The sequence below is a fragment of the Rhinatrema bivittatum genome, chromosome 2 (assembly GCF_901001135.1).
Source record: "Rhinatrema bivittatum chromosome 2, aRhiBiv1.1, whole genome shotgun sequence".
NCBI lineage: Eukaryota > Metazoa > Chordata > Amphibia > Gymnophiona > Rhinatrematidae > Rhinatrema > Rhinatrema bivittatum.
The window spans coordinates 814,663,993-814,677,395 of NC_042616.1; the positions used below are offsets into that span (position 1 = coordinate 814,663,993).

The following is a 13,403-nucleotide window of genomic DNA, read 5'->3' on the forward strand; positions in this document are numbered from 1 at the left end:
AACTTCCTTTGCCACTTCCAAGGGAATCCAGGTCCAGTCTCTCAGAATGGCTATCACGGCCCAATTTGGAGAAAGGAGTGGACCTAGAGGTCTCAGAATGGGTGGTAGTGACCACAGAAGCCAGCCTCAGTGGTTGAGGAGCAGTGTGTCAGAGACACACTGCTCAAGATCAGTGGTCATCAGTGGAAGTGTACTGGTCGATCAACCAGTTGGAGACAAGGGCAGTTCGCAGGGAGGTCGACTCCGAAGGAATCGACACTTTGGTTCAGCTTTGGCCGATGAGGCTTCTGCTATATGCATTTCCCCCATGGCTGCTAGTGGGCCTAGTGCTACGTTGCATCTAGGAAGGGTAGATCTGGTGGACCAGAGTGGCTGCATCGTCCGTGGTTTACGGATCTGGTGCGACTAGCAGTGAATGGCCTCATTCAGCTAGCACTCCTGCAGGGGTTGGTACGCCAAGGACCCATCATTTCAGAACAGGCAGATTGCTTTTATCTAGAGGCCTGGCTTTTGAGAGGCAACATTTTTGCTTGAAAGGATATTCAGAGCCAGTGATTACTACCTTGCTACAGATGAGGAGACTTTCCACTTCGCTGGCATATATCTGTGTATGGAGAGTGTTTGAATCTTGGTGTGGAGAACGTGGCCTGAATCCTGTGAAGGTCGACGTTTCCCAGGTATTGGCATTCTTGCAGGATGGCTTAACAAAGGGACTAGACTATAATTCACTCTGAGTTCAGGTAACAGCCTTAGGCTGTTTTCAAGGAAATCTTCAGGGGAAGCCATTGGCGTCTCATCCGGACATTGTGCATTTTCTAAAAGCAGCAAAACACTTGTGTCCGCCAGTGCATAGGATGTGCCCCTTGTGGGACCTTAATTTGGTTCTTCGAACACTTTGTGGCCTTCCTTTTGAACTGTTGAGAAGGGCATCCTTGAAGGATCTCAACTTAAAGATCATTTTCTTGGTGGTGATTTGTTCAGCCAAACAGATTTCGGAGCTTCAAGCTTTGTCGTGCAGAGATCTGTTTCTTTGGATTTCGGATGACAAGGTGACTCTGTGTACAGTTCCTTCCTTTTTGCCCAAGGTTGTGTCCTCTTTTCATCTCAACCAGATGGTGGAATTACCAGCCTTTACTCATCTGACAGTAGATGTACTGCATGCAAGAGAACTTAATTTATTAGATGTCTGTCGATCTTGTTACGATATCTTAAGGTCACTAATGAATTTCGGAGGTTGGATCATCTCTTTGTATTATTCACTGGAGCAAAGAAGGGATGTAAGACAGCTAAGAGTATGACTGTGTGATGGTTGAAGGAGGCTATTTTTTCAGCATATCTTTGTAAGGGTTGTCTAGTTCCCAGGGGACTGCAGGCTTATTCGAGTAGGGCACATGCAACCTCCTGGGTAGAGTACCAGATGATATCTCCACAAGAGATTTGTCAGGTGGCAATGTGGTCTTCTCTGCACACTTTTACCAAGCATTACCACCTGGATGTTCGGGCACCAGATAAAACGATGTTTAGGGAAAGTGTGTTACGCATGGGTCTTTCGGGTTCCCACCCATCTCACTTGACTGATCAGGGGTATGAATAGGAAAGGAAAATTGGTTCTTACCTGCTAAATTTTGTTCCTGGAATACCACAGATCAGTCCACTATCCCGTCCCCTTAATTTTGTGGAAAACTGAAAGTGGACAAAGCCATGGGGCTGATGAGGTTCTCCCTAGAATACTGAGGGAACTCAGAGATGTAACCTGTTCAATAGATCCCTGGAAAGGGGTGTAGTGCCTAGTGACTGAAGAAGAGTGGTGGTGGTCCCGCTTCACAAGACTGGGAGCAGAGAAGAGGCTGGAAACTATAGGCTGGTAAGCATCACCTTGGTGGTGGGAAAATTAATGGAGACTGCTGAAGGAAAGGATAATGAACTATCTACAATCCGGTGGGTTGCTCAATCAGAAGCAGCATGAATTAACCAGGAGAAGGTCCTGTCAGATGAATCTAATTGATTTCTTTGATTGGGTGACTAGAGAACTGGATCAGGGAAGAGTGCTCAATGTAATTTACTTGGATTTTAGTAAAGCTTTTGATAGTCCCACATAGAAGACTCATCAACAAAAAGAGAAGCTTCGGAGTAAGCTCCAAGGTGATGGTGTGGATTACAAACTAGTTGATGGATAGAAGTCAGTGCGTGATGGTAAATGGAACCTACTCTGTAGAGAGAATGGTGTTAAGTGGAGTGCCACAGGGATCGGTGTTGGGACCAGTTCTGTTCAACATCTTCATGAGTGACATTGCGGAAAGGATAGAAGGTAAAGCTTGTCTATTTGCGGATGATAATAATATCTGCAACAGAGTGGACATGCCGGAAGGAGTAGAGAGAATGAGAAGGGATTTAAGGAAGCTGGAAGAGTGGTCGAAGATATGGCAGCTGGGATTCAATGCCAAGAAGTGCAGAGTCATGCATCTGGGGTGTGGTAATCTGAAAGAACTAAATGCGTTGGGGGGTGAACGGAGCAGGAGACAGACCTTGGGGTGATATTGTCTAACGACCTGAAGTCGATGAAGCAATGTGACACGGCGATAGCCAAAGCCAGAAGAATGCTAGGCTGCATAGAGAAACGAATATCTAGTAAGAAAAGGGAAGTGATAATCCCCTTGTACAGGTCCTTGGTGAGGCCTCACCTGGAGTACTGTGTTCAGTTCTGGAGACCGTATCTCAAAGGAGACAGAGACAGGATGGAGGTGGTCCAGAAAAGGTCGACCAAAATGGTGGGTGGTCTCCATCAAATGACTTATAAGGAGAGGTTGAATAACCTGAATATGTATACCCTGGAGGAGAGGAGAAGCAGGGGTGATATGATAGAGACTTTCAGATACTTGAAAGGTTTTAATGATCCATGGTCATCAACAAACCTTTTCCATTGGAAACAATTTAGTAGAAGTGGGAGTCATGATTTGAAACTCTAGGGAGAAAGACTTAGAACCAATGTCTTCTGCCTCCATCTGCTGGTAGGGATGTAAAACCCACATGTCTGGACTGATCTGTGGTATTCCAGGAATGAAAATTAGCAGGTAAGAACCAACTTTCCTTTAATGGACCTCCAGCCCGAGTACAATGTCAGACAGTAAGAGCTCTCCTGCCATCTTCTCCCCAATACAGGGAGAAAACTACAAACCCCCCACCATTTAGAATAGGACAGCAGATAAGCATCTTATTTGTTTGTTTACTCCAGTTTCTGCAGAAGGGCTCCAGACACAGACAATAAGATTCCCAAAGCAAAATACTAAATGCACAGAACAGAATAACACATATGACAATCATCAAATAATAAAATATACACGAGTAAGATAACCGAAACCCCAGGGAGCCCTTATGAAAAGCAGATGTAAATTCCAGGTCTGCCCTATTTCACTCTCCACTTCATTTCTGTCTTCCCTGTCACTCCGTCACAGCTGGGGTCCTCTGCGGTGATCCTTGGCCTTTTTGAATTCTCTTGCCGTAGGCCAATAGTAAGAGCTCTTCTCCTCCTCTTCACCAAATAGAGTTATGGATACCCCTTCTCCAGCCCCTGCCCATTGTGAAACAGTAAGAGCCATCCTCCTCTCTTATAAGAACAGAGCTGCGGAGGTGAGTCCTGTACCATAACGTACAATAAGAGCTCTCCTCTTCCCTCTATAGGGACAAGGAATATGGAGTTCCACTTCCTGCCCCATGTCATACAGTAAAAGCGCTCCTCTTCACCATATAGAGACAGAGTCCCACCTCCTGCTCCACGTCAGACAGTAAGAGTTCGTCTCTCCACTCCTCTTACAGGGACAGAGCTATGGAGTCCCACCAACCGCCCCATGTCAGAGTGCAAGAACTCACCTACCCTCTCTTCTTCCCCATATAGGGACAGAGCTGTGGAGTCCCACCACCTGCCCCATGGCGGACAGTAAGGACTCTCCTCTCCTCTCTTCTTAAAGAGACAGAAAGTCAGCTCCCCACCTCCCGCCTGATGTAAGACAGTAAAGGCAGAATGGTCAATAAGCTGCTCAGCAACTAGATAGCCGGCTTCCTATAGGTGACTTTTCAGCAGTAAAATGGCCAGCTGGGTTGCACTTACATCTAGCTCTAGCATCACAGGCTAGATTTAAGCCTGCACACTGGGATAACACCTCACACACGCACGGCTAGCACTGAAGCTAAGTTCTGTTCCCTTCCCCTCTCCCCATCTGCTTCCCCGTATCACCCACACCTCCAGGAATGGCCACTCTATGAGTGAACACAGGCAGCTATAGTTAGATGCTCTGCAGGGGAAACCCTAAAAATAAAATAGCTCAGGTCCAGCCAGCCAGCTCCTGAAGTCGGTCGGCCAGACAGTTTTGAAAATCTGTCATCTCTCTGCACTCTGGGATAGACGTACAGACCCTCATCTCCTGCCTAGTGTCACAGTAAGAGCTCTCCTTTTCTCCCCTTCCTTATTGGGGACAGTGTTATAGGCCCTCACTTCCTGCCCCATGTCAGACCGTAAGGGGTCTCCTCTCCTCTCCTCCAGCCTCCCCTCCCCTTTTCAATGTAGGGACATAACTACAGACCCTCGGCTCCTGCCTAGTATCCCAGGAAGATCTACTCTCTCTGTGGGGAGAGAGCCAAAGATTCCCAGCCCTTGTCCCGTGTGAAATGGTAAAAGCTTTCCTCTCCTCTCCTCCTCTTACAGTCCAGCCCCCCCACCTCCTTTCCCGTGTCTGAGCGTAAGACTGTCCTCTCCATGATCTCCTCTTTCCATGTGGTCCCACCCTCCCTTTCTGAAGACAGGGCTCTAGATATTAGCGGTGAGACCTTCCCTCTCGAGACTGGACATAGGAAGGGCCTCATTCAGACAGAGACGTTTTCTCAGACTTTTGCCTGCGAATAAAATAGCTTTCATGAGGATCCCCTTTTTCTCCTCCTTTTCTCTGTTTTTTGGACAGGATCTTGGATCTCCGTGTTCGTCCCCCTAGGAACATTCCTTTTCTCCTCTCCCCTGCCTTATCTCGCTCACCTCTCGGGAGATTACGCGGGTTTTCATCTTGCCCTGCATGGCTGCCCTGCAGCATCCTTTGTTCACCCTTTCTTTGATTGATTTAGAAAGCCGAAGTTCTGTGAAAGTGTCCCAGGCCGCTCCCCCGGTGCCTCTGCTGGACCTGGAGCCCCAGACCCCTCTCATGGCTCAGCTCCTGAACCGCTGGCAGCAGCTCTGGTTCCTAGCCCTGGACAGACAGTGCCAGCTGCAGACGGCCCAGCAACGGCTGCAAGAGGTGAGAGGAAACGGGAGAGATGGGGGCGGCACATCCCATCTTCCATCATCTCTGATCTCACCCCTCCCTCCCGCTGTCTTTTTCTTCCTTCTTCATTCCCTATCACCTCTTCCTGTATGTTCCGCTCCCCATCATCGCTCCTCCCATACCCTACCCAGTCATCGCTCCTCCTCCCCTGCACTTGCCAGAATCGCCCCACCCATATTTCATTCCTTCCCTCAAGTGTACCGATTTTTTTCCTGAGCTTTTCCGCAGAATATGGATACACCCCATTCTCTACCATTGAGTGTTTTTACCTTTGAGAGCTAAGCCCAGCACCCAAAGTGGGGGTCTGACTAGTGAGCCACACACAGGCGACCTGACCTGCATTTCCCGGCAGGTGATAGCTTCCTGCAGCAAGGAGCGTCCGCTCTCATAGCAGATGCACTCGGTGGTAGGGAATCAGGCACACGATTGTTCCTAACTCCCTTTCATGCCTTGCCTTTCCCACAGCTGCAGGACTTTGCTCGCTTTGACTTCGGCGTCTGGCGGAAGCGTTACGTGCAGTGGATAAGTCGTATGAAGTATCGGATCCTGGACATTTTCAGAAGCATCGACAGGGATCAGGACGGAAGAATCAGCCAGCAGGAGTTTGTTGAGAGCGTCCTGTCCTCCAGTGAGTATAGGAATACCAGCAATGATCTCCAGGCCCCAGAGGAAACGCATATTAAGGTCTCCTGCACCCCTTCCTCCCAAGCAGAAAGCAAGGCCATGGCACGATACGAAACTGTCCAGATTGCATGCACAAAAGCAACTGACATATATTTCTTGCTCCGTAGTTTGTGCTGTACCTAAACAGATCTTATTTTTAAATAATATTCTCTTTAGATAAGGACCATCACACCACCAAGCTGAGGTTACTTGTGTCTTGTCACCTTTCTGTACAAATGGGTCACAAATAATCATTGGTCCACACAGTCCTTTTTATGAGTTTTTGTGGACTGCCTTTAAAAAGTGAAGACTAAATTATATTTAAAGAATGCAAACACTTCCATTTTGTTAGGATTGCTTATTCAGCTCTAGCTTTGGCCATCAGCCTTTCTTTGCTTTATCACCTCCCGCTGTTCTAAGGATCTCTCCCAGCCATCAGTCATAAAAGCCTGACCACTTGCAGGAGATCCCTCCCCACTTCCTTTCAGGCCGATACAGTAAGGAGCGGTAGGAAGAGCTGCGTTAGTGCCCGGCGCACCCGCGGTTGCCGCATGCACAGTGCGGCTCACCTACCGCTCGATACTGTATGTAAATAGCTTGCAAATGCAAGCCGCGTCCAAGAAGTGTCCGTGAAGCGTTAGGCCCGCGCAACCCATTTTACTGTATAGAGCCGTGACGCCAAACGTCGTGACGTCACGCCTTGAGCGGCCCAATTGCACGTACAGGGGCCGCTTTCGCCCGTGCAGGCATCCATCTTCGCCGGCAGCTGCCTCCGAGAGGCAGAGGAGCCGCGGTCCGTCTCCGCCGATGTCCGTCTCCGGAGGAGGGCTGCAAGAAAAGTAAATCGCTTCGTTGCTACTTTTTTTTTTTTGCTTTTTCGGTTTGTTTGTTTTTTTTCGCTTTTTCGCTTTTTTCCGCTTTCGTTGCTTCTGGAGGAGGGGAGAGAGGACTGGGGCTGCCCCGGAGACCGGCACTCATGGACGCGGCCAGGGCAGGTGAGCGGGGGCTAATGGAAAGTTTGCCGCCTACCCTTACCCCTGCCTCTAACACAGGGGTAGGGGTAGGCGGTAAGTTAGCAGGTTAAACGCGTGGCAAAACGGCAGGGTAAAAAAGCGATAGTCGGGGCGCGCGTTACTGTATGGGAGGGAATAGCTAATCCGATCGTTTACATCTGATATTCATGCCGCGGGCGGAAGGGGTTACCCGGTGATTTAAAGAGGCGGTAAGAATCGGTTAAAGGGGATAGTGAATCGCAGGAAGGGCTAACGCGGCCGGAAAGTGAGTAGAAAGCGGGTTAGGAGCAGGGTAACCGCGGCCGCACTTTACTGTATTGACCTGTTTGTGCTTAGCTGAGATCTGAGAATAAAATGCCAGAGCTTTCTGGAAAAGGTTAGAAGTTTCTGCTCGTGCGTGGGACTTCCTGCACTGCAGTGGCCCCACAGCGTCTCTGTTTCCTTTTATCTGCTGCACCGGTTGGGCCTATTCCAGCAGACTCCATGATTATTTACTTTCCCCTTTGCACTTTTCCTCCTGTCCTCAGTCAGAAACTTTATTATTTTATCCTTTTAACTCCTAGTCACGATTTTGGACTTTTGAACATGTGATCTCATCATTTTTCCTATTCGACCCTTTCACCCTTTTCCCTTCCTTTTCAGTGGGAAATGGTCCATCAGGCAGGACTTCAATTATTTTTTTTTCTCTTGCAGGCATCCCCTCTCTGAAAATAATTTTTTTCATTTTTTAATTTTGCAAGGTTATTTTTTCTCACCATCTCATAGAAACAGTGCAATGGCTTCAGATCCTGTCCCAAGCGTGTTTGCAAGATGAGCAACATTGGCCATCACAAAGCATTCTACGTCTGCTTTTGGAAGAAACATAAGACTGATGGCTGTGAAATCTGTTCCAGAATGTCACTCGGAGGCCCTGGGCCTTCCTTGCTAGTGAATTTAAGATCAGCTCTAAGAAGCTTGTCTTCGAGACTTGATGCATGACCCAGAAATCGAACCATGGTTACGCAGGTCGCCACTTCTTGCCACCGTATTTCTCTGTCTCTGGCAGATGGTGGAGGTGCAAAACCTACAGTCTGGTCAGAGTCTTTATTTTGATTTGATTAACTTTAGTTTAGTTAGAGTTTTCTCTGTTCTTCATGATTGTTAGTGCCTGTTGCTTTAAATTTCTTTAAAAAAAAAAAAAAAAGGCTTGTTTCTTGGTCCGACTTTCCAGAGGGTTGTTAGGCTCTGAGAGGGCCGTCCCCTGCTGGTCTGAGGCAGCTGCCGACAGGGGTTGAGGACCCTAACTATTAATTCAGGCAGCGGGGCTGCGATACCGGGGAGCCCGGCTCACTCCACCCCACGGAGCAGCACCCTGGACCACCGTAGGCTGTTTTCACTTTAAAAAAATTTTTTAAAAAAAGTTCTGAGGTAATTTTTTCTTACTTTCTCTTTTCATCGGGCAGGCTCTCCCTTCCTTCCACTCATCGTGGGGGGGATTTTCGCCACGTTTTTGGTCCCGGGGGGGGGGGGTTATTTTCAATTTTTTTTCAGTGTTTTTTCACTCCCTCTGTCTTCCCCGATGCCACGGACGGCCACGTGTGGCTCTCCCGCCAAAATCTGTGCTCACAGTGTTTACCGAGGGGGAGAGGGTTCCTCCGGTGCAGGAACAACTAAAAAGACTGCTAAAAGCAGGGCCCCCGCGGGTTCCTTCACCTGCAGCAGGAGAGTCTCAGTTACCTCAGGATCCTTTCCCTTTGAGTGCTGGCACAGAGGCCATTTTACAGTCGTTCCGCGCCGCCGCTTCTGTGCCTGCTATGGGGGAGGGGTCTTTTCCTCCTCCTCAGTTGTCTCCTCAGCCGCGGCCCCTGGCAAATAGGGATTTACAGCAGCCTGCTTCCCCAGCTCCGGAGGACAGGCCTGAGGGGACTTCTGACACCTCCTCGGAGTCTTCTTTTATTGTTTTCTTACATAAAGCCTTTAAGGCTAGGAAGGCAGGCAAGCTGATGGCGGGGGGGAAATCAGATCCCCATAAGCCCCGGGCGGCTAAATGAGTTACAGTAAATAAGGGGACGGAGCCTATTCAGCCTAAGCATCCTCTCCGCACTGGGGTTCCGCAGGGGAATACAGACTCCTCGGATCTGGATTCAGATCCTCAGGATCCGAATTGTCAACCCCAGATCCCGCAGGGTGCGGATGACCCGGAGCCAGATCCACCACTGGCGGACAGGGGCTCTCAGGTGGCTGAGGGCGATGATCCTAAGGTAGTTTGCCTTTTTCGTAGAGACGAGTTGGCACCTCCTATTCCCGCTATCCTCTCTGAGCTAGGCATTGACAGCCCTCCCAAGGAATCCAAGCTCGGGAAGATGCACCCTGTCTTGTTGGGCCTGAGAGCTCCTGCTACCACCTTTCCCTTTCATTTTTCAGCATCTGATTTATTGTTTAGGGAATGGGATACCCCAGAGCTCAGTTTAAAAGTTAGTAAAGCCATGGATAAGCTCTATCCTCTGCCGGAGGATGCCTTAGAGCTACTGCGAGTACCAAAAGTGGACTCTGCAGTGTCAGCTGTCACAAAGAAAACCACGATTCCTGTCACAGGAACAATGGCGCTCAAGGATCTCCAGGATAGGAAGTTAGAGGTGCAGCTCAAACGGATTTTCGAGGTCTCAGCCATGGGAGTCCAGGCGGCTATTTGTAGTAATTTTGCTATGCGAGCCGGACTTCGCTGGGTGCACCAGTTACAGGCAAATGTAGATTTCTCGGCCGAGGAAGCTGCCCAGGCGAACCGTTTGGAATCCTCGGTGGCTTATTGTGCCGATGCCTTTCATGACCTCCTCCGGATGTCCGCCAGGTCCATGGTGTCGGTGGTCATGGCTCGTCGGCTTTTGTGGTTGCTCAACTGGTCGGCAGATGTGTCTTCTAAGGCGCAACTGGGGTCCTTGCCCTTTAAAGGTAAGTTACTTTTTGGTAAAATCTTGGACGACATGATTCAGTCACTGAGTGAGAATAAGGTGCATCGCCTGCCGGAAGACAGACCTCGCTCATGCGGTTCCTTCTCTTCTTGAGCCAGATTTAGAGGTAATCGGAGGTATCGCCCTTCTAAACCGCCCGCTTCGTCCTTTCGTTTGGCTCCGGCGAAACAACAAACCTATACCCAGTCCTTTCGTGGCCGAAGATTTGGCAGACCTGGGGCGGCTCTCCCTTCCTCAGGAACAAAATCCTCCCAATGAAAGACCGCTGGTCCACTCCTCAACGCTGGAGGTAGGGAGCAGGCTGGCCCTATTCTTCAAGGAGTGGACCAAGGTGGCCACGGATCAGTGGGTCCTGTTCGTGATAAAACAAGGCTATGCTTTAGATTTTGCACAGCGGCACCAAGATCAGTTTCTCATCTCTCCCTGCGGGTATGCCGCCAAAAGAGCGGCAGTTCGGGACACATTGCAGCTGCCGCTACAATTAAGGGCCATAGTTCCCATTCCTCCAGAAGAGCAAGGAACAGGTCGGTACTCAATATACTTCATAGTACCGAAGAAGGAATGATCATTCCATCCCATCCTAGACCTCACAGAGGTCAACAAGAGTCTAAAGATCCCTCGCTTCCGCATGGAAACTCTCCGGTCGGTCATTACCTCAGTATGGAATCTATTTACCTTCCAGGATCCTGTCACATACTTGTGACTTGGATTAGCCATTGCTAGAAACAGGATGCCGGGCTTGATGGACACTTGGTCTGACCCTGTATGGCAATTCTTATGTTCTTGGTGTTTTCTTCCTTTTTAAATGTTATTGAAAACAACCGTTAACTAAGGAGTGCCACTTGTGTACATGGCTAATCTTCTAATCTTCAGAGAAAGCAAATTTGCTTACCTGTAACAGGTATTCTCCGAAGAGAGCAATTCACCAGTCAGATAAACCTTCTCTCCCTAAGACCTGCAGAAAAAATTCTAGCCTTTTCCAGCAAGCTCTTGAACTTCATTTTGCTCAGCACCATGCACGGTCACATGTCTGAACTGTCTTCAAAGAACACCCAATACAGGTAGTCTGCTTTGCTTTATGGGAAGTCTCCTGCATTGCCTATGCAGGAGACTTAAACGTAATCACGTACACAGTGGGGTCAGGTGGCAGGGTGTTAACATCACATCTCATTCAGATGCTCAGTCTCAGCCAAAAGACCATGAAAAGAGAGTCCTCAGCTCTCCCTCCCATCATCCCTGGAATGAACATTGCAGAGACATTTGCCAGGCACTTTATCAACAAGACAGCAACTGTCATTAACACTTTCAATAATTCCGATTCTGAAGAATCTGACAGAGTCCTGACCACTCAAGGCCCATCCTGGGATCGCTTTGATGAAATCATTGCATCGGACACCACTAAAATCATTAATAATCTGAAAACTTCATCTAATCCCCTTATCCCCTGCCATACTTCTCTTCTTAAACTTATCAAGCTGGATATTGCTCCATTCATCACTAAGTTCATCAACTCTTTGCTACAACATGGCATCGTCCCTGATCTCTTAAAACAAGCCTCAGTCTGACCCATTATCAAGAAATCAACAGCTGATCCAACCATCACCACCAACTACCGCCCAATCTCCTACCCATCTTTCATGGCCAAAGGACTAGAAACTGCAGTTCTCTACCAACTCTGTGACTTCATTGATACAAATAATATCCTCAACCATTTCCAGTTTGCATTCAGGAAGCACCACAGCACCGAACTGCTACTGCTAACCAGCTTTGATATGATGAGATGGGGTTTTGAACAAGGCTCCTCGTTCCTTCTGTGTCTTCTAGACATCTCCACTGCTTTTGACATGGTCAATCACTCCATTCTACTCTCAAGACTGCACTCCTTTGGGATAACAGGTTCAGTTTTAGCCTGGTTCTTTTTATACCTTAACAACAGGACACAATAAGTCCAAATCCACTCCGTTACCTCTCCTTGATGCCTATGAGCTCTAGAATACCCCAGGTGTCTGCTCTTTCCCTGCATTATTTAACCTTTACCTAACTCTTCAATGCCGCATCCTCAACGACCTCAGAGTTCACTATAAAATATATGCCAACGATATCAGTTCTTTTTTCCTCTCAAGGAAACATGGACTGTCATGGACTATGATGGAATCTTTCCTCAATAACTGCCTTATATCCATTCAAAAATGGCTGCACTGCAATAAACTAAAGCTTAACATTTCCAAAACTGAAATCATTCTGTTGTCACACCATCCTTGCAATGTCTCATTTGATTCCCATTCATCTCAATTTCCCAAAGTGTACAAATCTAGGGAGACATTATCAACCCCTCACTCTCTATGCACAACCATATAAAATCTATCACCGCCTCCTCCTCCTCCTACAAACTGCACCTACTCCATCACCTCAATCCCCTTCTCGAATTTTCAGATTTCAGGTCAGTCCTTCAATCCTTACTATTCTCTGGGCTTGATTACTGCAACTCCCTCCTGCCTGGTTTACTGCTATACACCCACTACAAATCATACAAAACACGGCAGCAAGACTCCTTACTTGCACTCCCATACATGATCACATCTCACCTGTACTCATTTCTCTTCACTGGCTCCCTATCTCCTACCGAATACAATATAAGCTAGCGAAGATTCTTCATTCCTCCTTACACTACTTAGACTCCTCATGGCTCTCTTCTACTATAAAAATCCACACCCCCCTCCCAACCGCTCAGATCGTCTAACTGAATGTTATTGGATACTCCGCATCCAAAGCTCATCCGCCTTGTGGAAACCAGAAAGCGCGCCTTCTCCGCAGGACCACTCCTATGGAACAGCCTACCACACGAAGTAAGATGTCTCTGAGAAAGGACCTTTTTCAAAGAAGCCTTCAAACCTTTCTCTTCAAGAAAGCATTTCCCAACCTAAATGACAATGGGCTATCACCACCCTGTCCTGACCCCCCAGAGGATACTACTTAATCCTCTTCTTCTATCCCCTACCCCCTTCTTCAAACAATGTTCTACCCCCTTTCCCTAATGATCCCCACTCCACAGATGCTTCTGATTTCCTCCCCCCATCCTAAGATATATGCATTTACCTCTTTCCCCCCACCTCATCTTTATCTGTATACGCTTTACATTGTACCCCGCTCTGAACGTAGGAAGGGCGGGAAATAAATCTGTTTTAAATAAAATAAAGAAATAGTTCTGTATTTATTTGCAATCATTCAATATTCAGCCTTTTCTAGGGAAAAGGTACAAAGTGGATTATACTTGATCTTAGCCTAAAAGAGGTCAAAAAGCTAAAGAAGTGAATGGAGATGACGCATTTCCCATGGTCAGTGGTGGGCTGGTACACTTAGCCCTACTGCTTGAATGGAGGCCCATTTATGGTGGCTACACATGGCCCAACACCTTTAGCAAACGGTCACTACCCAGGTCCCTTGATAATGGTGCACCCAAGTTTCAGAGGCAG

The 13,403-nt window shown here is 48.0% G+C and overlaps 1 protein-coding gene across 1 annotated transcript in view; it reads left to right on the forward strand.

The window, feature by feature from the left end:
- Positions 1-13,403, forward strand: part of LOC115083414 (microtubule-actin cross-linking factor 1-like) — a 126,954-nt gene that overhangs the window by 85,425 nt on the left and 28,126 nt on the right. The window contains exons 15-16 of the mRNA XM_029587220.1: positions 5,110-5,279; positions 5,772-5,934. Coding sequence (XP_029443080.1) covers positions 5,110-5,279; positions 5,772-5,934 — 333 coding nt within the window. The remainder of the gene's footprint in view (positions 1-5,109; positions 5,280-5,771; positions 5,935-13,403) is intronic.